Source organism: Poecilia formosa, unplaced genomic scaffold (assembly GCF_000485575.1).
Source record: "Poecilia formosa unplaced genomic scaffold, Poecilia_formosa-5.1.2 Scaffold232, whole genome shotgun sequence".
Classification (NCBI taxonomy): Eukaryota; Metazoa; Chordata; class Actinopteri; order Cyprinodontiformes; family Poeciliidae; genus Poecilia; species Poecilia formosa.
Window position 1 is genome coordinate 391,597 of NW_006800171.1, and position 23,132 is coordinate 414,728.

The 23,132-nt window shown below is 38.4% G+C and overlaps 2 protein-coding genes across 8 annotated transcripts in view; one reads left to right on the plus strand and one right to left on the minus strand.

Annotated features, from left to right (window-relative positions):
- Positions 1-871: 871 nt before the first annotated feature.
- LOC103149628 (transcription factor PU.1) lies at positions 872-3,584 on the minus strand. Of its 4 annotated transcripts, XM_007568882.2 has the most exons (6): positions 2,953-3,584; positions 2,767-2,801; positions 1,890-2,106; positions 1,686-1,801; positions 1,418-1,571; positions 872-1,291 (listed from the first exon to the last, which is right to left on the minus strand). In XM_007568882.2, exons 2-6 carry the CDS (start codon positions 2,785-2,787, stop codon positions 984-986), a joined length of 816 nt encoding a protein of 271 aa, XP_007568944.1. In that variant the 5' UTR covers positions 2,788-2,801; positions 2,953-3,584; the 3' UTR covers positions 872-983. The 4 variants fall into 4 exon arrangements, with proteins under 4 accessions (XP_007568944.1, XP_007568941.1, XP_007568943.1 ...); XM_007568879.2 differs by having other exon boundaries at positions 872-1,571; XM_007568881.2 differs by lacking the exons at positions 2,767-2,801; positions 2,953-3,584 and having other exon boundaries at positions 1,890-2,743.
- A 14,103-nt stretch (positions 3,585-17,687) lies between these two features.
- lgr6 (leucine-rich repeat containing G protein-coupled receptor 6) overlaps positions 17,688-23,132 on the plus strand; it is a 65,681-nt gene continuing 60,236 nt past the window's right edge. Inside the window, exons 1-2 of one of the 4 annotated variants that reach the window (XM_007568885.2) lie at positions 17,702-17,779; positions 22,032-22,149. In XM_007568885.2, coding sequence (XP_007568947.1) covers positions 22,085-22,149 — 65 coding nt within the window. In that variant the 5' untranslated portion in view covers positions 17,702-17,779; positions 22,032-22,084. Of the gene's footprint in view, positions 17,780-18,152; positions 18,179-22,031; positions 22,166-23,132 lie in introns of those variants that run through there. The other 3 variants (XM_016680117.1, XM_007568886.2, XM_007568887.1) reach the window with 3 other exon arrangements.

Below are 23,132 nucleotides of genomic sequence, written 5' to 3' on the forward strand. Positions count from 1 at the left end.
ATATGTATGCATGCAGTATGTGAGGTGATATGGACAACTGGAGCATAACAAAGTGTGACTATCTAAAAATTGTATCAATGATCAATGTGAGATCAGAAAACAACTTTTGGTTTGCAAATTCATGGATGTAACACCAGAAGAAAAGTCACAACACTTATTTTTAAAAGAAACATGAAAATGGTTGAAAATCTCTATGAAGAAACTGACTTAGTTATTGAAAACTTTATGACAGTAATTCTTGCCCTGTACACCTTGCTCAGTTTGCATGTGTGTGTGTGCGTGTGTTTGCGTGTCTGCCTTTATTGTTGTGAGGGTGTTTTTTTGGATGTTACTGATTAGCAGGTCTGTTTGCTGTGGCGGTTTAATGCATGCTTGCTTTGCATAGAATTTTGGCTACGGTCACATGCCTGTGTCTGCCCTGGTACAGGAGGTCTGTGTATGTGGGCTTGCTTCAAGCACATTAATGTTTATCTCGACGAGCCGCTCCTCACAAGGCAACTTTGTTTGTGTACGTAGACAGAGCAAAAAAAACAACAACACTTTTTTCTGCTCTTTTTCCGATTTATTTTATCTTGAACAAGATATTTTGACACAAACACAGCACATTTACGCACATATTTTCATGAATACCTGCAACACAGAATCACAAAACAGAGGAAAAACAACTTTTATTAAGAGATGGATTTAAATTCTACTTATAAAGTAGGGAATATGTCATAATCTTTTAGATTTACTTGGCGTTTGCCAACTGACCTCTCGTTCACAGCCTGAAATTTGCATGTATCACTTTCATCATTTCTTGTTCAGTCTTCTGACACACCACTGCTATACCTACACAAAGCCCCGACTGTCAGTAGTTAATGCTCTGGCCTTTCAAATACTTAGTATTTATTTGTCATTCAAAATACCATATAGTTAGAATCTGCACAAAATATTTCAAGTGAGTCCAATGATTTTCTGTTGTGAGCTCTTTGACACACTAGCTACTCTAATTTGCTGTCTCCTTGTAAGCCTTTCAGTGTCTTCTCATCGAAGCGGTACGTGAGCTTCCTCTTCACCTTGTGGATCTCTCCAGTCCGCGAGTAGTTCCTTAGTGCCCGTGCCATCTTCTGGTAGGTCATGGTCTTGCGGTTTCCCTTTCGGCGACCCCACAGCTGCGCCAGACTCTCCTTGTTCTGGGAGGAGAACTGAAAGGTTCCAGAGGAGGACTGGACCCACCAGATGCAGCTCCTCATTGATGGAGTCTGGAGCATCTCAAACAGGAACTGGAACAGGCGCTCCTTCCTCTTTCCTGTTGAAGAGGAAGCGGAGAAAAAAAAAAAGGTTTTGACCTGACCGCATCTTGTGTGCGTAGTTGGACAAAGACACTCCGTCACGAGCTTCTGTTCTGAGAGGTGGTCACTGTCAGGTGTTCTACCTGATAGCGGTGCCAGAGGCAAGCTCCTGTCCTTCCTCTCCCCTCTGTCGGAGGGTGGTGATGGTGAATCTTGGTAATCCTGGTACTGGGAACTGCTTGACTGCGAGTCTGAATCAATATATATACTCGTAGGCCCGTAGTAGGCTATGTGTTCCTGGGTGAACGAAAAATGAAAACAAGACAAATAAATCCAACTGAAGAAGTGTGAACTGAATAAGCTTGGCTTTTCTCATGGAGTTAGATGAGATGTCAAACACTGTTTACTCACCCACTGGTCTTGCGGACTCTGCCAGGCTGGATGTGGGGTTGGCTCCTTGTATTCCTCGTTTGGAGTGTGGCAGCCGTAGCGCCACTCGTACGGATGCTGACCCGACCAGCTGTTCTCTGAGGAGAGAAAGGCACGAGATTCAGTCAGGCAGAACATCTTACAAGCAGACAAATATTCCCCCTCCGCTGCCAGCATTCGGCCGACCTATGATCCTGGCGTCCCGGTGGGAGTGAACGTGCGTCTGGTGGCCCATGTTGGCAGCCATGGACGTTGAAGGTGTGTGAGCGGGTTGGACCTCGAGCGAATGCTCCTGCAGGTACTCCTCGATGACCTCGAGGTCGACCTCAGCGCAGGACGACGGGGCCACCCCACTCCAGGAACCCCGACATCCACCCAGCTTCACCTCGGGCACGAAAGCCCTCTGAAAGCCGCACAGCAGGACAGAAGATTTCAGACGTGACATGTGGAGCTGGTCTTTCATTAGTTTTAGCCTCAGGTATTAACACCTTACATTATTTTAGTTGTTTCAAAGCTTTTGTCAGTATCTCATGAATTTTAAATGACCTCACTGTTTTCCACAAATAATTTTCCACGCCATCAACTTTCAAAAAATAATGGCCTAGGTGCATTTTTTTTTCTTTTTTTTCTTTTTTTTGTGAAAAGTGATTTTGTCAAAGGTGTCTTAGGCAAAAAAAATAAATAAAAATCACATTTGGCAAAAAATGACTTTTGGGTTTATTTCTGGAAGGTGTCAATATCCTGCTTTCTCAGCAAAAGACAAACTTCTTATTTTGATCAATTTTACTCAACATTATGAAAATTCAAACGAGATCCAATGTTGCATGTTGTGTCCAGCTAGGGTTTGGATCCTGGAAAAGAGCCAGTTACTAGCTCTGGGATTATGTGTATTTTAGTTTGACTGGCAAATTTATGCAAGTGTTTATGTTTTCATCTGCATAGATAACATCCAGGCACCACTGATGTCCTAGAAATAACCCCCAGTGAGAAAGATCAAATCTTACATAAAACTCAAAACAATATTTAAAACACAACAACAGCAAAAAGGCGGCATTGAACTCACCGTCTCTAACTCCGTCAGCATGCTTTAAGGGCAAACTAAAACAAAGAAATAAAACTCTTATTAGACAACAGAATCAAAGAAAAAAAAAAACATAAAAAGGGAAGTGAAAGATGCTTTCACAGACACAATCATATGACAGCAAAACACAAGAAATGCATAAATAAAATGGCAAAAGTGTAGCTGCACCTTTGTCAGGTCCTGTGTCTGGTGCCGTGAAGTAGTATCCTCAGGCAGTGAAGAGTGGCGACATGAGAATTGGAGTGCTCACCTGTACAATGCTCCACCACCTGGGCATCATCTCTCTTTTATGGCATGTGCACACACCCTGCTTCCCCTTCCCATTGGCCAGCGAGTGCAGAGGCGGAGCGGTTTGCAGAACCAGGGTATTTCTGGATATCTGCTGATCTAATAGGAGAATTTTTCCCCCACCTTTTATTTTTTCAATAAAAAAAAAGTTTACTATGCACTTGTATCTGATGCAAAGGTGTGACTTGTTGGTTTGTTGGTTGTAGGCAAAGTGGACTTGTTTTGTTTTATGTCGCTATTTTACTTCTTTTTTTTTAAGCTTTAGTACGCTGTACATTTTGAGTTGTTTCTAAAAACTTGTAAATGTCAGGGATATTTGAAATCAATTGTTCTCCTAACTGTTCAGGGCTTAAGTTAATGAAGTTAGTTTAACTTAGCAATAAATAAGTAAATAAATAAAGACTTTGGACATAGTAGAAAGAAAAGTCAACATAACAAAAAGTTAACAAGACTCTTTTAAAATTAAACACTGGACTTGTAATTGTATCAAATAAAGTTGCTGGCTGTGAACAAATTCTACATTTAGATAAATAATTTAAGTTTACACTTATGGTTTTATGTTTCTCCTTCAATCCAGCACCTTCTAAGAGTTGCATGATAGAAATTAGCTCTCTGAGCAATGTCACTGAAAACAACTTGACCAAAATCAACAATTAGCTCCAAACCTTTAAGTTTTAAAAGAGGAAAATATTGAAGTTGTTCATTTTCAAAACAGACCTGTGGCATAAGATACTTTTTGTTCAAGTTGTGAAGTTTTGACCTGTAATTTCAAACTAAACTTGAACATCTGATCACAAACAATCTTCTGCTCTCAGACTGCCACCTCCAGGTGGAAGGGTCTAGTCTAAAGATTCAAGCTGCGTCAGTGGACATGTGCAAACCTCAGCTTGTTTTGTCAAAGTCCACTCTATTCAGCTCTCAGTATAACCGTACCACATTAAAAGAGTCCATTAGTTATTTAGTTAAAACTAAAACTCCAAAGGCAAAAAAATTAATCAACACCGGTGTAGACAGTGAGGCATTTCAAGTGACTACAAAACTTACAATTTTAAGGAAAGTAGAGTATAGTAGAAAAATACGCGTTTCAATCTCAAGGTTTAAATTCATCTCGTAATGAAGCTATGCTTTCACTTAACAAAATAGATTAATGTCTGATGACATTCGAACTTAATGAGGTCCACCGGTATCTGAAATAAAGAATAAATGTTGTCTTTACCACTCGTTTTTTTATTTTGTACTTTTATTTCCTGGGACTCAGAGCCAATGAGATGTCTGTGGTTTCTTATCATTGCATTTGTCACATTGGAGGGAAATTATGTGGCTCTAGATTCCTTTTGGCTTCAATGTGCTGTTGGAGACACACAGGTAGACTGAGTGACATACATGGTACAGTTAGGCCAACACGTCTGCTGCAATCTAGAATTTGTATTAAAATGTCATATTAAAAAATACTAATAGATTAAAAGCAAAAAAAAAAAAGAATGATTTATTAAACTGTTATGGTAAAAAAAAAATACATTAATGGCAAAAAAAATTTCACTTTGCTTCTGAATACATTTTAGCTTCTGGTTGTTTAATATCTGGGACAACAAGGAAATGTTTGTAAGGGAAATCTGCTGTAGTTGCCAACATGGCCACACTTTGTTTTATGATGATATATTGGTGTGTTATATATGAGAAAAAGAACATGAGAAAGAGACATATCTGTTTAATCAGATGTCACTAAAGAACTTTAAGGTGTTAGCATTTATAACCCCCATACAATCAGCTAAAAGTAAGTATTCACTGATTAAATATGCAGCAGTTTGGACATTATTCGACATAGCAGGGCTGTTATCACAAAAATGGTATAAAAGATTATACGTGAGCAAAATCTAAGGAGAAAACATTTTCTTTAGAAATTTATTTGCTACGCTGACAGCTGCATAGTTGCTTTAGAGGCCATCTGGGGACACCTTATTGACCCCTCTGCTCAGTTCTGCAAACACCTACATCTGTCAAACAGAACAAGATCAGTAAACTACTGGAGGGAAGCAAACAGACACCAGCATTGCATCACAGGTTGATGCATGACATGATGTCATGCACAGGTTACACTGCATGTATGCCTCATTGTGTCTTTCTATTAGGTTTGTTCCCTTTTTAATGTTATGCCGGAGTGTGTGCTTGCGGGTGCACGCGCATGTGTGTGCGCGTGTGCGTGTGTGTTCACAGGCGTAGATTCCACTACAAAAAAACGGCAGCGTAACATTTTTATTTTTTTTTCCCTTGTGGGCTGTCCGTGTTGAGGGATTCCCCCAGCTATGTTATTTTTTTTCCTCTTTACTGTAACAACAAGTTTGTTAGCACAACAAACTGAAGTAACCTGTTGGGTCAGGAGAGGACTACCAGAGGACAAACGATTCCTGTATTTTGTAATAGACTCCATGGTATTTTATTATTTATTTATTTATTTTTTTAAATCATTACAGATTAGTGCTCCATTATGCTAATAATCTCACCCAAACAGATTGTTCCAGATTGTCTTTCACCAGTTCTGTTAAAAGGTTGCACCTAGTTGTTATTTTTCCTGCAGTGTTAAAGTGTCTCTTTAAGAGTCACAGACACTGTTAACATGAACCATTATTGCAGTTTTAAACTTGGATGTGTTTGAGGATGGTAATTCTGTATTTGGGCCCACTTGAGCTTTTGGACCGAGCTAATCTGGATTTATGACAAATGAAGACGCCAGTGGATTTTACTTGCTTCTCGTGTTTTGCAAGAATATCAATACAAAGATCCTTAAGCAAATTACTTTAGATTGAAATTTCAATGCGCTAACTGTGATAGCTAACTTTTTTTTTTTTTTTACCTTGATTTCAAAGAGTGCATTATTCTCAGTGAAAACATTACAAACACATCATTCAATTCAGCCAGACAAGACTTAATTTCCTGGTATCTTCCATGTGGGCTGAATACCTGGTATTCATGCGGGATTCCGAAAACAATCTAAAAATAAAAAAAAAGTACGGTAAAATGAACCTGCAAGCCTCAGCTGGAAACAAGAGGGATCAGGAAATTATATAAACCAGAATACATGCATGAAGCACTTTCTGGGACACAGGGAGTAAATGTTGACAGATTAACCCAGAACAAATAAAATAAATCAGGGAAAAATATCATTAAAATGCTACTGACTGATGAATTCGTGGTCACAATGAACCCAAGTTCAGGACAATTGACCTCATTGGTAAGACATTATATGACATGTAATATATTACATTTATGTTTTACACCTGCAGCATTATCTCGTCATAATAAAAACTGGCACTGTGTTTGCAGGAACGGGTTTAATAACTTCAACTCAAATATACCAAAATATTGCTGCATGGATATACACAGAGCAAAGATGGCAGAGGTCAAGTAAGACAAAGTGAACAAAGCTGTGCAAACATGTCTTAAAACTGTTGCAGCGATAAAATTGCGCAGACAAGCTCAAATATTTCCATACATCCATATTTGGTTAAATGTTTTCCAGCAAGTTGCCCCTCAACCACATGTCTTTTGTAGGTATCAACAGGATTCTGGTAAAATTCAATATACTTGCCTCGGTATCTTTTGGCAGAGGTAGTAGAAATCATTCAGATTGGTTGCTTTTATTGACACAAATCTGGGTTTCAAGCATAGTCCATAAATTTTCAATAGGATTTTCTGGATTGCTTTCTTCCAAAGAGAGGAATGCCACAAGCTCTCTATTACTGAACGATTCTGTCACATGTGAAAGCTGCTTCTGGAAGGTTAGTGTCAAACATATTCACCGATTCTTTGCATTCATTTTAAGTAGTGTGCATAAAATCCAGGTCTGTGAATTTAGACCAAATAATTGTAATGAAATGTGACATTTCGAATGAAGATAGTATTCAAATATTACAAATATGCCACAAGCTATTGTCAAGGCTTGCTTGGTAACAATTCTCAAAATGGATTATATGACTTTTTTTTGTTCAGTTTGAATCCTGTGCAGAATGCATTACTTCAAATAAATCAGCTAAAGCACAAAATAAATTAGGTTCATGCTCAAGGTTAGTGAATATATACTTCTGACCAAAAGTGTAGCTATGTGCTTGCTCTTATCTTAAGCTGTTCAAACCCCGAACATAAATATTGGTCCTTTTTTTTTACTCAAAGAACACCGCTGATGTTCTCTGTGGCATGATGGTTTATCCCGGATCGGTAGCTGCGTAAACTTAGCTTCTGGTTATTGATTATGCTAATTTTGTAATATATTTTTTTCTCATTTATCACTTTGTGTAGCCTGACCATTGCCTTCCTGTGCTTCCGTCACAATCTGGGCTTTCTCCCCTTGACTCAGATTATCTCTGGTAGATTTTTTTTATTTTATTTTTTTTTACCTGGCAAAGCGATTGGGTACAATTTAAAACCTCAACACAATCCACACTGATGAATTTCTCAACAGCTGAGAGGCCAGACCCTCAATACGAAGTACAGTGTAATGCAAGGGGATGGTTACTACTAGGCTATGCACCTTGGAACTCACTACTGATGAGTTTTAAAGTCAAAATGATCCAGGAACAAGTGAAAATGCTCACACCTAACGTACAGAAGAGCAAGTACGACTGTTTAAACCCTCAGGGATAGGGTGTGCATGCATGCAAACAATGTATAAGTTGCATGCAACATGTTTCAGGTTTGTCCCTGCGGCAGGAGATTATTTAGCACTAATAAAAGCGTCACACAAAAAATAAACAGCCACCTTTTTATTAGGTTTATTATTAACCCACCCTGCATCACGCTGCAATCAGGATCATAATTTGTTTTTATGAGCTGACGTTGTCAAGACTGTGGCACGGACATAACAGCAGCTTTGTTATTTTTATATAATCTCTATGATAAATCCATCCATTTTAAAGATAAAAAAAAAAACATTTCTGAGGTTGCAAAATTAGGTCTCGTGTCCAAACATAAATCTGTAACTATTTAGGTTTTGAAAGGTATTTTACTACATTTGAAGAACATACAAGATCTAAGAGTTTTTTTTCTTTTTTAAGTTTCACCTCAATTTGTGTGAGAACATCATATTCATTTCTTCTTGTGAAAAGAAGATAAAGATGACGGCAAACTTCAATCTTCAATCGCATTCATCAACAATTAAAGTAATGAGCAATATCATTGTGGCAGCATTCGTAATTCTGTTCTAGGAATGCTCCAACAATCTTCCTGACTTAACGTTTTTCCTTTTTTTTTATTTATTTTTTTTTTTTAATGGATGAACTGAGCTCACAAAACTTTTTTCAGGGAAATATTTCATTCTACAGGTACTTGAGATGATAAATTATGTTTATGGGTTACAGAGATAATGTTCCTCTAACTGGCCCCCAGATTCCCCAAAAATGACGTGTAACATTGTTTTTAACGTCCACTGTCACAATAAAACACATAGGCAATGAGGAAACATTTGAGTGTTTTCTTCATGTTGTAAAAGGTTCTCGGTCTCCTAGCTGATTTTTTTTTTTTTTTACTTTTTGACTTAAAAATGTATTTAACTACACATTTTATTTTTAAATTTTAGAATTTTTTCATTTTTATTTTTTCAAAATAAAATACCCAAAAGACCTCTTTAAGAAAACACCAGGAGGTGAATAAGGGAGACTTGATAAACGTGTTTGGAAAAACCCTGGGCTTTCAGTCAGATAGACGACGGTTAGGATTCCTATTGCTCTGCTCGCACCTGGAGTATTCGCACAAGGTGATAAGGCCAGACAGGCTCTGGACGCTTGCAGTCTGAAATGCACCTATAAACACACCAACGCAGAGTTTCACTTTCTTGGTTTGTGTCCTTGAAAGGGTTGGGTATCCAGAAACTCAAAAATAATTAACATATTAATGAACAGACAGTGGCATCTTCAATTATTAACTAGTTTAAGGAATGTCTGGCTTGTAGGGGCAACTGGAAAGAGACAAAAGTTATTGTTCAGTAACTTTCTGTCCACAAGCTGCGCAAAACAAACAATTCTGTAGTTGACCTCAATCAACGTGTATTCATTGCTTGTTGCTGGGCATGTGTGATAATGTCCATATGGGTGTGTGAGGGAAATTAAAAAACAACAAAAAAAAGCGTCTCTGAGTCACTCATGACATTCAACGGTCTCCGTGTTGCAGGTGACTTGTAAAACTGATTCAGAAACCTACACACACTCATGAGTGTGTCAGCTCCGAAGCAATTAAGATGATTGCGTTGCATCTTATCAGGCCCACCATCAGTTGCTGATGAGCAAGGGTCTTTGTGTTTATACATCTGTCCAGGTGTTGGCGGATTTACAGTTAAAGCTAAACCCCCCCAGATTAGTGAATATACGCAAATCACCTGTACACATGCAGGTTAGCGGGAATTCCCCCAACGCTCACTCAGAAGCAGAGAGTGTGTTTGTGTGTGTGTCAAGTGATAAGTGCCAGACTTGTTTGTTCCTAAAGGGAGTCTTTCTATGAACAGAAACACTTCTCTAGGTGGACTAACTAGACTTATACAGTCTCCGGGGCCGGTTCCCATCATGGATTTAATTGAAACTAAATGTAAAAGTATTTGCTTCCTTACAGATGTCTTGTTTTTCTTTGTCTTTCTTTTCTTTTTGCTACAGTTTAAAAACAACTGTTTTGACAAGTGGAAATAGCTAAATAAATCAACATGACTCTGATGTGAAAATCTAATACTTGGTTGTGCCACCCTTGTCTGTGACAACAACAGATGGTGATAACCGAAAGTTAGTTTTCTACGTCGCTCTGCTGAAATCTTTGCCCACTTTTCTTTATTTCTGGGGAGTTTTCAAGCATAAAATATCACAGCAACCCAGTGATATTTAGGCCTGGACTTTGATTAGGCTACTTCAAAACCTTATCTTTTTGTGTTTTGGATAATTGTCCAACTGCATAACCCAGCTGCACCTCACACACAGATGGCCGGAAATTCTTCTTCAGGGTTTCTTGGTGTCAGAAGTAACGGTTCCATCAGTAGCACCTCCAAATAGCCACACTGACACCATCAAGTTCGGGGGTCTCATTGATTCAGCCTGGTGACACAGCACCAGGCTGGTTTGGATCGTTCATTTCCTTTAATAAGTGAAATCAACATTTGCAAAAACATTTTTTTAAAAAAGCATTAAGGGGTGACGCATTTTCATGGCATTCTATACTATGAGTAATAACAACTGTTTGGATGCAACAGATGTGTTAGTTAAAAAGATCATTTAAAGTGTCTGTAGTGTTTAACTGTTTTTTAACTGTTTTATGTCCACACCCACAAGTAGGGCCTGCCTCCCAGGCCAGGTGAGTTAGGAGAGGCAGTCTGGCAGGTGAGGAGACAGTTGCACTTTATGTTGGGAAATGATCTGAGTATCAAAGACGCTGGGAAAATATGCAAAACCTGAGGTTGATGCTGCTGTCTCCACCTTCTCCAACACTCTATCAGTCTAACACACCTTTATTTTTGTTTTTTCCCCTCTGGCTCTGCTTCCTGTCATGTTTTTTTTTTTTAATTCTTGGCTCACAAGAGCAGCATATTCTTTTTTTTTTCTTTTTTTTTCTTTTTTTGCAGCAGTCATCTTTGCAACAATGCCATCTAACTGTATGCAAGTTTAACAACCTTGCAGCGGAGGCACAAAAGACATTCCATTTGCACATGGCTATGAGCAGCCGACAAGTTGAAATGCTCCTGCTTTTTGAAGATAATATACATTGCTCATGTGGGAATGCTTGGAGATAAGGAATGGGACTGGGAACTGGTGGGACACTGCATTCCCACGGAATATTGTTTGTGTCCTCCAGTAGGCAGTCCGGCAAGCTGTGGTCTCAATAAACACTCATAAAGCACGCAGACATGAACACAGGCCTACCAGCCTTATCGGAGCGACACATAAACTCGAGTGTGAGGACCATACATAAATCATCTGTCTTCACAGTGAGATAAGCAGACAGTCGAGTTTTATCTGAGCTCCGAGGATGAAATAAAACATTTCTGTGATTTATTTATTTATTTATTTTTTATGCAAAAAAAGCAAAACAGAAAAACACAATGAAGACTTCAGGGTGTTTGATGAGTTAATCTGAACCAGTCTTTTTTTTTTTCCGGAGAAGAAAGCCCACACATTGATATCACACTGCATATTTGTCTGTGAGCGCAGGCCGCGCCGTGCGATGGAGAATCCCCCTGGCTGCAGACCCACACCTCCACTCCACAGCTGTCATGAGGATGGACCGGAGGAAAAAACAATAGCTCTCTTTCTCACCACGCTTTTCGCTTCAATAGCAACAAACTCTCATGTAACATCTGTCCGCTGTGTTGTGAATGACTCTTGTAGAAGGCGATGGGCCCAGTTAGTGAGCGTTCATATTACAGAGGAAATGGCTTCTTTATAAATAACAGGATCACTGCACGTTATGTGATAATTAACTGCCTATTCTCTTTAAATCTAATGAACAAAAAAAAAAAGATTTAGGTAGCTTTGACTCTGTTTTTTTTTTTATCAGACTTACATCCTGATTTTAATCATGATTTGATGTAACAAAAATTATAAACTTTTATGAAGAGAAACACTTTTTGATCTTTCCTGTTTGTTAAAAATGTAATCCATGTTTTTATTTCGTCCCAATTTGGGACTGTATAAGTTTTCATGAACGTGTTAAGAGTTAACGTTTAGTTTCATGGCTCCAGCCGGTCCTGAGTCCCGCGACTCAAAACACAATTATGTTTGCTTAGTATTTGCACTGGTTTCCCTTTCATTTTGGGACTGATTTTAAGATATTACTTATAAGGCCATTCATGGGCAAATATGTGTCTGTAAATTGCCTTTGAATCTGTAGAACCTCAATTATGGAGCTGATTAACCCTGAATAACAGGCAAACGATCAAATCTCGTCTCAGAAAACAATGGTTTTTAATTTAGCTTTATAATAGATGTTTCCCCCATTGTTATAAGTGTCTAGAAGTCTTATATCTTATTTTGTTTATTGATTGCATTCATATTTTTCTTACTCTTATGGGTTTTGCTGATTTTATCTGCAGCCATTTGGTCAGTGTCGGCTGCTTTTAAATGTGTTCTGTCAATAGAAGAGAACCAAAAGCAAATGTAAACGAAAATGTCATGAACTTATAACAAAGCAGAAAAACCTTTTCTGCCAAACTGATAACAGTTTTCTCTTACTGGATTTTTTTTTTTTTATTTAAAATTTTATTTTTGTACAACTTTGATTATGTTGATGCAAACGGCATAAATTTTGGTCATTTTATTTATTTATTCTTCTTAAAGTTTTCCTTTAAAAAAAAAAGAGCGATTTGTTTTTCCATTTTCTTGTTTTCGAGCTGTTGAATCATATTAATCACATATTAAAAGCTTACTAGTTTTTAATATGGCATGAGATATTATTAGTGAGATATAGTTTGTATTGCCTTTTTATTATTACATTCACTTTTGTGCTTTGATGCTGTTTTTCTACTGTATCTAGAGCACTTTGTTCCAGTTGTTTTTAAATGTGCTGTATAAGCAAATTTGAACTTGAAGATAAAGTTCAAAATCTATAGCAATAAAGAGATGGTCTCAGTTCACCTCCAGAGTGCTTGAATCAGGGACAGGCAATGTTGTGTCAATGATGATATAATAGGAAAACAATTTATTAGGACAGGAAAAAATAATAACACTCATAAAAATCAGTCGTCTTGTGATAATAGTAATAAACTCTTATTGGTGACGTTTGTAAACTTCAGAAGCTGTTATGACATGAAAAGTTACTTTTGCATCACAAAGGCCACTGCTAGTTAAAAAATAAACAGTTTAAATGCTTTGTTTACATTTAAAAACAGAATTTAACACCAGTTATTGTAAAGATAATAGCTTTTTATTGGTAATGGGTAATTTTGTATTTACAAAGCAGCATTTGATTGCTTGGGCTTAGAGATCTGAAGCCAAAAAGATTTACTTTTTTATTTTGTTTTGTCATTTTTATCTGTAATTATAATAAAGTCCACCAATCATTGGGAACTGTTGTGATTTTGAACTAAAAAAAAAAAAAATCATTTCAAGTTTTATTGCTCTTAAGAAAAAAAAAAACAAAGCAGTCGGCGAAACTCAAAGTTGCGATGGTCACAAATATGAACCTTACCCCAATGACCCGTCACGCTTTGAATGAATAAATTGTGCAACGTTGGATCAAAAATGCTGGTTAAGAATAAACATTGGTGATGATATAAGATACGGCTATGTTGCTCACTTTTTCTTTTCTGTAACTCATACCTGCTCTGCTCTCAGCAGTCCAGCTGCTCCTTTTCAGAAGTTGACATTTCGTTTCTGGCGTTGGTCACGGCTCAACCACAATATCATTTTGAGAGTTTTGCTTTGTTGTCTTTTTGTTGACCAAGTGAGAGAAATTGGCATAGGCTACAGATTTTTCAGAAGTTGCTTCAAATGTTGACACCCCTTCTATCTGGTTGTCTTGTCTGCAAATAACCAATAATAAAAAATAAAAAAAAATCATCTGATCAAATGATTATTCAATGTACAAGTTAGGCTTTGTTTGATTATAGGAACTATAGTGAACAGCACAACCAGAGCTTAGCAGGGTTGTGTCTGTAATTGCCTGATTATTGAATCAGGCCAAAAAAAAAAAAAAAAAAAAAACATTTGCTAAACTCCAAACCAATTTCTTTAAAAAAAAATATGGCACTCTACACATAAGCTGTACGTACAATTATTCCAACAGCAACACTGAGGAAACAGATGGATTACTAACTGAAAAATAAATATTTAATGACTTCTATGCAGACTTGCAAAACTCCTGGGTTATGTTTAACTGGAGTTCCTTTGATTTTCAGAGTAAGATATACTCATTGCCAATTTCACTTTTGCATCTCTGAGGAAGTTCATAAAAATAACTGTCTCTTCCTGAATAATTTGACTATGACTGCTGATCAGGAGTCTTTGAATACACATCTGTTTTTAGGAGTGATTTGACCTGGTGGTTATACCTCTTATTTTTTTTTTTTAACTGAAGACGTATGTGCTGAATTAGTTTTACAGTTTACATCCCTGGAGGCAACTATGTGCACACAGTGCTTGCATCAGCACATTTGCAGAGTCAGGGCGTGCAGCATACTGTTCACAATGCCACACAGCTTTGTACTGAAAATGTTGGCAAGCCGAGACTTGCCACAGATAATGATGATGAAAGAGGCCTATTTCACTAAACTAAGTTTTTAGTCGTACGAGACTAATGTTCTGCTTAAGGATTATAAATTCTCTTTCCACTACTTGTTTCAGTACATTATATTTGCTGCTCCCAGATACACTGAAAGCATTAAAGCAAGTGCCTCTGACTTAATCTGAGAACCTACCTCTGCAGAAACCCCCTCTTCCCCCTCCCAAAGAACCCAATTTTTTTAATGCATTCTGAGAATATGAACATAACGCTGCAACAAGAAATTCCAAAGAGGACATATCACAACACAGCACTGCAGTAATCCATGGGAACTACATTCTTTTGGGTTTTTCTGCTGCTGTGATTTCTTCAGGTTCAGGAGTGCCCAGGGAAGCAGGGATAAGTGCGTCAGCTTGTGCGCGTTCTAAGAGATGCTCTGGTATGGCAGGTGACGGGCTTCCTCTTTCCACCGAAAAACCATGACATCGTCAGAGCGGCTGCAGAGATGTCACTTCCCGTCTGTTGAAATGCTCACAAGCCAGAGTGAGGTCAAAGGAATGAAGAACAGGGTGGTTTGCTTTGTTAAGTCCATGCAATTTGGCTAATGTGGTCTGAGATTTGTGCTGAGTGGGCAGCAGAAGAATTATTGTGACATGTACTAGCTGTGACAGTAGAAAGTGTTTTAACAAATTATGAAGACCATTGGCCTTCATGCTGTTCATGCTGATGTTAATATTTTTAATTCCTAAATCAAAATCCATAAAGACATATTGTCAACTTACAAGAATAATGGTCTAAGTCATTTTTGCTAAAAGAGATATTTTTGATGTTTTTTTTTTTTTTTTGCTTCGGCCTTTTTTTGCCAAAAGGGGTTGTTGCTTTTTTTTTTTTTTTTCTTTTTTTTTTTTTGCCAAAATAACGCTTTATGGATTTTCATAGGAAAGTGATCATTTTAAAGTATGCTTTGGAAAGCTCTCCCCTAAAGAAATAAATTTTTGTTTCTGCTATTTTTTTTTTTGTTTCTCAAATAAAGGTAAAGGTAATTTTATTTATATGGCACATTTTCAGCAACAAGGCAATACAAAGTGCTTATGTGTCTCTTTTGTTATTTTTGACAGACTGAGATATTTTTTAAAGCATCACAAGAATCAGTCAGAAAAATGGATTTTGGAAAGAGATCCAGTTTGAAGAAAAAAAAAAAAAAAACACAACCAAGACTTGGATGTGATAGTTCAGCTTCAAAGTTGAGTTAATTCACATAGCATAGTTGACAACTACTGGGGACAATTCTCTTGGATTTTGGCCCACATTTACATAATAGCAATGTGGACATTGTACAACTTCTGTAAGTTGTCTTTTTGATGTCTAACTGCTTAAATCATTTGAGTTGCTCTCATGTGATTGGCTGATATGGTAAGCCACTAAAAAGTAGCACCAACAAAAGCAGGCAGTGAGTGTCCCAAGTCTCCTTAGAGCGAATAAAATGCTAATTTCTCAAAAACAATATTTAGTCAAAGCTCTTTTGACAATCTTTTTTTTTTATTCTCCACTTATTTGCTTCATATTAGAACGCCTGTTATATGAAAAATGGACTAATGTAGTTATTTTTCCAGTCATGAACAACATTTTGAGCGTTTTACATGCTTATTGGTCATCTAACCATTTTAAGTAGAAAGTGCACAGAGCCTCAAAGATGTACTCGCAGCATTGCCTGGTTTTTTTTTTTTTTTTTTTTTTTTTTTTTTTTTTTTTTTTTTTTGGTCTGCAGCGGTCCTGCTGTTTTCACGCTGGCCAGTAGATGGCAATATTTTATCACTGCATTCAAAACTAACTTCAATCAGGAGCGATTCACGCAGCAGCCCTGGATGATTTATACTATAATTGTTTTCATGATTGTAGTGATGATAAGGTAGAGCTTGCGCAGGATTTACGAACTGTAATTTTGCAACTGCCACTATATTTAGTTTAGAGCTGGCTGATATTCTGGTGTGTTTACCCACAATAATCGGCTGGCTGTCTTATCTAAGTCCTGCATGAAGGAGATTTTGGGGAGACAGCGCAGTGCTTTCCATCATGGCTAACATTCCACATCTGTCTCCTCCTACAGCCAAACAGCTGAAATCTTGTAGACCTGAGCATGACAACAAGAAGGGAAAAAACAGCATTATTCGTAATCTGAAAATAGTTCACACACGCACACATCAATGAGATCCTGCAGTTAAGAAGAAAAAAGTGCTCATCTACACACACACACACTGACATGACCAGTTAGTCGTGGCTACAGAGTTGAACTGCTTTCCAAGACCAATCAGCTTTTTATGAAGACAGAACCAAGTGTAACAATTACACATACACGCATACACACCATCACACTCACCCAAAAATACATCGCTGTGATTGCAGTGCCAGTAGCTCTGCTCAGAATAGCAACAAACAAAGTGTTACATCTCTTGATTTGCTGCTGTTCATGTGTAGACCTGCCTGTTTTAGTCAGCTTTTTTTTTTCTAACCCTTGTGCTGTGTGCAGAGAAACTAAGCAAAGCCAAGATCAAATGCCAAGATGGCTATGTTTCATTTTTGTTTGCTGCACGAAAGTGAGAAGCAGACAAAAGTCTTTAGAATGATTCACCTCATGCTTTGAAAGCTTTCCAAAATTATTTAACTACCCAACAAGCTTGGGCTTGAATAAAAATATATAGCTAAGTGTCTATTTTCATATCCAGAAATACCAGGTAGGGAGATTTTAGATGAAATCTTTGCTTTTCTATAGGGATTCCACTTAGTAATGAGGAAGGAGCTCCCTCTCATGTTCTGTTTTAGCTATTGCACAATAAATGAAAAACTGATCAAATCAAAGCAAATACCAACTTACTACGAAGTAATATCAATCTTATTTGTAGCCATCTCTCCATTTGCATATGAAAAAAAGAGAGAGAGGAATTAAATCATAAACTCTTTATCTCTGTCAAGAGTTTCCAATTGCTCTGCGATCAAGCCTTGGAAAACAAGCTGATAGGAGGCCGATAGAAAATTGCTGCAAGGTTGTTGTTGTTTTTTTCTCTATTTTGCTGCAGTAATTTACAATTATGATAAGCTCAGCAGATGCACAGTTTCAGCAGATGTTTGCTGATTGCTGCAACACAAGGCTGAAGGAGCGAGGGAAGGTTCAGGGCATGGGTGCTTCGTGAGGCGGAAGAGACTGCAGCTCCGAGGAGGAAAGCTGCGTGGAATAGATGGCTCTTGGTGAGAACAAGTGTGGTACTATGAAAGAGAACAAGGCATGAAAATAATAGCCCCCCATTTTATTTTTATGCTAAAGATAAAACGCCAGAAACTAGCGTTTCTAACTAGCGTTAGAATTTATTATATCTAACAATGTACGAATTTCGCCATCAGAGGGCGCTCAGCGCCGTATCCAACAACGGTTGACGCTCTGGCAGGATGAAGAAGTCCGCCATTGCTGAGAAAACAGTTTACAACAGATATTAGGAGCAGCTACAATAACCGCTGTGCTTTCTGTTCACAGGTAAGCTGAGTCGTAAATAATATATATAGATTATAACGCTAGTAGCCTCTGATAAGTACCGTCTGGCAGAAAAAAAAGTGCTTCAACAGAACTGAACTGCCGAACTGAATGTGAAGCCGGAGTTAGCACCAGGCTAAAGTAATGATGCTAATGGCTCGCGCTCGTGTGTGCTCAGTTGGTCGGCTGTAATATGGCCGCAAAATATTTTCTAAATATATGTATTTAAAGTTATGTTGGAGTAGATGTATGGTGACGTCAGTAGTGAGTATGTGTGTTTACTGTTGTGCCGCTTTTTGATTATTGTGTTTAGTGGTTGACTGTCTGGCAGGATGAAGAAGTCCGCCATTGCTGAGCAGATATTAGGAGCAGCTACAATAACCGCTGTGCTGTCTGTTCACAGTTTGAACTTAATATGCTACACCAGAAGGCCCATAATTTTCTGCTGTGTAACACAAGCATTCAGGTACCCTCAAATGATTGCCACAGGAGATGAAAGAATTTATCAAACATGCATGAAAGAAACAAAGCAACATAGTGTGATGGAATCACACTGTCATGATATAAAGCTACACAAAAGTAAATTCTACATAATAGAATCAGAAATCTTTATGTATGTGTATCTATGTTATTTCTTAGCTTTGCTTTTCAAAATGAATGATTTGGTACATTTTAGATGTTGTTATTGCAATATTTTTGCTGGCATTTTGACCAATTTCTCTAGTCACATGCGATTTAAATGAATCAAGTTTGTAGGCCATCTTGGTTACACACATTTTTTAAGCACTGCTGATAATTTCTTTTGTGACACTGAGATCTGGTCTTGGAGATGACCGCTCTTACACGTTGCCTTTGTGGTCTTAAACCATGCTGTAACTAATTTGGTGGTATTATTTGGAGTTTGTCCCATAATTGGTAGGTTGCCGGTTTGGTCACCTGCTCTGTCCGTCTCTTTCACTGTGTCCTTTCACTTAACCAAACTTGCCTGCTGGTGGTGGTCAGTGCGTGGGTGCCTCAACTCTGTCAGACTGTCCAGGACAGCTGATGCTACGATCCAGTACCTGGTACTGAATGTGTGAATGACTCAATGCAGTGCGAAGCGCTCTGGGATCCTCTGAATTTGATAGAGCGCTGTGCAGGCCTTTTACCATTTGGAAGAATCATTTGTGCCCACACTCTAGCTTCCTCGATGATGTCTTGAGATGATACATTATTATTTACACATAATGTTCTTTCCTCATGGCACCATTGATTTTTTTGAGATGCAACACTCCCTTCTGCAGCAAATCGCCCACGCAACATGGTGAAGTCACCTCCATACTTCACAGTTGGGATGGTGTTCCCAGGTTTATGAACCTCACCTCTCTTCCCCTTTGAGTTTTGTGTCTGCAGACCTGAACGCAGTTATGCGAGATCTTTGCCTATGTGTGCATTAGCATTTTATGCTGTGTTCGAAGCATAGGCATGGTTAGAATCCTGAAACATTTGGTAAATGAATATTAATAAAGACGACACAATAATCACACAAATCAATTGTTCCAGTTCTTCCAATCTTCTACTCTATATTTACCATATTATTAAATAAATGACCAATCCAAGAATAGACTGAGTTTTCCCATCTTAGATCAAACACTGACACAACTAACAACAAAAGGAATAGGGACCAACTACTGGCTTTGAGAATTAGCTCCTTTTGTTGTTAGGGGCGTTAAGTTTGACATTTAGGGTAATAATTAAGTTCCTAAAGTTATGAGCTCAAACATATCCACCAATCCTTAACATACAACTGAGAAGAAAGGTGGATTTCCTAGAGGGATATGGCTTGAATAATTAGACCCGAGCAGCTAAGCGCTGCAAATGCCTATTGTAATCATAGTGTTTATTATTATGCTTCTGTCAAATGAATTGGCTTTTTGGAGGCTTTATCATATTCACAAATTCACCAAAATTGGCAGATGCGTCAAGTCTGTGTGAAAATTGTTTTATTTTAGTTTAATTCTACTCTTTTTTTTATTTTTTATTTTTTATTAAACCTTGCTAAATAGATGTTGGTAGTGATACTACGTGGGATTGAAGCTGTGTAATAGGGTATAATATTAGTGTATATTAAGCATATATTATTTCAGTTCGGTGGACACATTGTGGCTGCGCTGCATCTGATAAAGTCTGTCAGAATGGATTAATGTGCAAAAAAGAGTTGCGGTGATCTGTATTTGTAGATGTCTGTGTTCAATTTAATTGTAATATAAACCTGTTTCTGCTGTCTGATACTGTTGTATTCTTACAAACACGTTTGTATGATATTCTAATAAAAGGATTAGCGCATACATCTATAGCTTTTCATTTAAAAAAATATTCAGATGAAGTAAGTGATATTCTTGTGGTTTTGTCGAGTATATAAATTGTTCCAATGCTGTGCTAAGCATAACTCCTAACGCCCAGTTCACACTACAAGTCTTTTTGCCCTGGTTTTGCATTCGGCGTTCTAAGATTGTCACTTGCGATAATCGTAACCAATTATCCTGTAGTGGGTGTGCTACGACTGTTCGAGTCCGGTCGGAATTAAGTGCCTCTTTATGTCATTATTTTGTAGGGATCAATTTTCACTGTAATATTAGATTTTTTTTTTTGGACTTATTTTGTCAAATCTGAACTGTTCTTTTTCAATACACCTGTTATAAATAAAGTCGCATAACAAATTACACTTCATATAAAGTGTGGAAGATATTAAATATGTAAAAACTGTGGTCACGCGTTAATATCACAAGCTTTAAACACAAGAAACATTGGATACAAGCAAGTCAAAATGTCTAAATCATACATGCATCATCCGATTTGCACCAAACTTTTTATGATTGACTTTTGTGAACCTCGAAAAACCCCAATAGCATTAAATTGTAATTCGACTCTACTGCGAACCTTCCATAGCTGATGGAAGGTTATTCCATCAGCTCGCCCTCCCATGTGGACCAACTTCCATAAGAGAGGTCACTTTAGCTTATTCATAGAGGCAATTGATGGCTGCCTGGAAACCACTGAGATGACTTCAGATGACTGTAAAACATGTAACCACTTCTTTAGAAGGGGTTATATGATGGAAGGTTGTTCCATCAGCTATATCTCCTCACTACAGCAGCCGATCTGCACCAAATTTTTCGTGTGTCATCGGGGAGCGCTGCTGGACGCATCGATGCATATCGCCTAGTGGACGGGTGTGCGAACTGCGCAAGCGTGTCTATGTGGCGAGCAAGTGGCGTCGCCGCAGCCCCCGCGGTCGCCACGAGGCTGGAGCATCGCTGAGCTGCGAGGGCCATACGCTGCTTGCAGCTTTAATTTTCTTTTATAATTTTGGATATTACCTTAATTACTTGGGATAATTTAAGACCTTTGTATTCAATGATGCTGATTTTACTCTACTGGGATTCACAAATGATCAAAAGACCGTAGAAGCCCTGTGAGCAGATGTGAAAACTATTACAAACAGAACTAAAGCAAGAACAAACAAAGCCAAAACATGCTTGCTTCTCTACTCTGCTTTGATCCTGTTGGAAGATTGCAGGGTAATCCTTCTTCTAAATGAGGCTATTAATTCAGTGCTGACAATCAGACTTATAATAGCAAAAAATGTCATTCAAAATAAGCCCAACATAGTAAAGAATTATAAAAAAAATGTCTACATTAATCAATTTTCCATTATGGGAGTTTGCCCAGATTAACAGACACGTAAACAATCGTGAAACAATCCTGCTAGTGTGTCAGTTTTGTACCGTGTGATTATTAAGGTTTATTCCAAAGATCAGCAGAATTCTTAAAGCATATTTTTTGACATATGATGCTGCTGCTCAATTGCTCCACTGTAAGGGATCCTGGCACTGCCAATCCAACGCAGCGAGCACCCTTTCCTCTGACCAAATGTTGTGGCAGGAACATAGAGAGAGCTGCATTAGTCTCCATTCCCCACTCCTCCAGTTACTCCAGTCGAGTCTACATCTAATTTATTTTGGTACAGTAATGCTGATGCTCTGAAAAGAATTCCTTGAACTCCTTGAAGAGCTTCTATTTTTGCAGTTGCTTTATTTCCTTGCTTATTGCATAATCTGGACTGGTTTTCATTGCCATCATCTGAATGCAGTGGTCGTCGTGTTTCCTGTTTATGTCTTCTTCATCTTGCATCTCACTCTTAAAATTTCCACCTCTGCCACTTCTGCTGCCCACATCAACATTACACCAGTTGTGTATTCTTGTTTGATTTCAGGGAAACTTACGGCGTATTATCAAGAGCTGAGAAGCTTGGCTGGCTTTCCATCCATGATATCATCGGAAGTCTCCTCAAAGACCTTTTTATGTCAGTCACAAGCGTGGAGCCAACAATGGTAATCCATTTCTCAGGTGGTATGTCCTGTAAAAGGTTTGAGAAGCTCTTTTGCTCCACCCTCTTGTCTTCAAACTCTTACCTCATCCCCCTTCCTCTCCTGTCCTTTCATTCATTCCTGTCTTTTGTGCTGTGAGATGCAGAAAGGAAGGGAGGAGGGGGGAAGAGGGGGGAAGAAGAGGGATCTTTTGTTGGCTTTCAGGTGCTTTCACATGAAAAGACAGAGTACACACCTAGGTTGCCGCCACGGCAACCCATGGCGTCTCACTTGCTTCCGCTGAGTATACCTGAGTTGGCCTTCAATTGCCTCTGCACCCCAGGTGTGCATAAATACCTTTAGATGCAGGCACAGATGAAGAAAACTTTAAATTGGCAGAAATACACACACCTATGTCACAATAATATATTCTCAGTTTGTAACTTGCTGAGACACAAGTGGATGATGCACATCCAAGAACATGGTTGCAAAGGAACAAAGCGATACGGAGTGTGTGTGGTTTGAGTGGGGGTACTTGCTGATTGTGCGGCAACTTTCTCTGTTCTCCCCGTGAAAGGAGCTCAGGTAGCCCTCGGTAAGTTTATTTTATTCCCAGGTAGACCATGCTGAGTGCTCTCAAGTTAGAGTCAGGTGTCGGGTAGCTACTTGTCTTTGTGTCTTCAAGGCTGCTGTTGCTTGGATAGTGTTTACAGCCTGGGGAGCACAGTGGAAAGGGGGAGGACAGGGCATTAACTTTGATCTGATGCAGACTGTTTGATAGTTTGCGCAGGAAGGAGATAAAGTGTGAGAAAGAAACGGTGTAGGGTAAATCCACATTAAGGCTTTGCTACAAAGGTTTGCAGCTCTGCATGTATGTGAGCTGCAAACCCTAGTTTGCAGCCCACATACATGCAGTATGCAAGCCACTGCTTTTGTACCACTGCACCACTGGTCAGCAGTGGCTTTTGTACCACTGCAGACCAAAAGCCTCAGCAGTGGTACAAAAG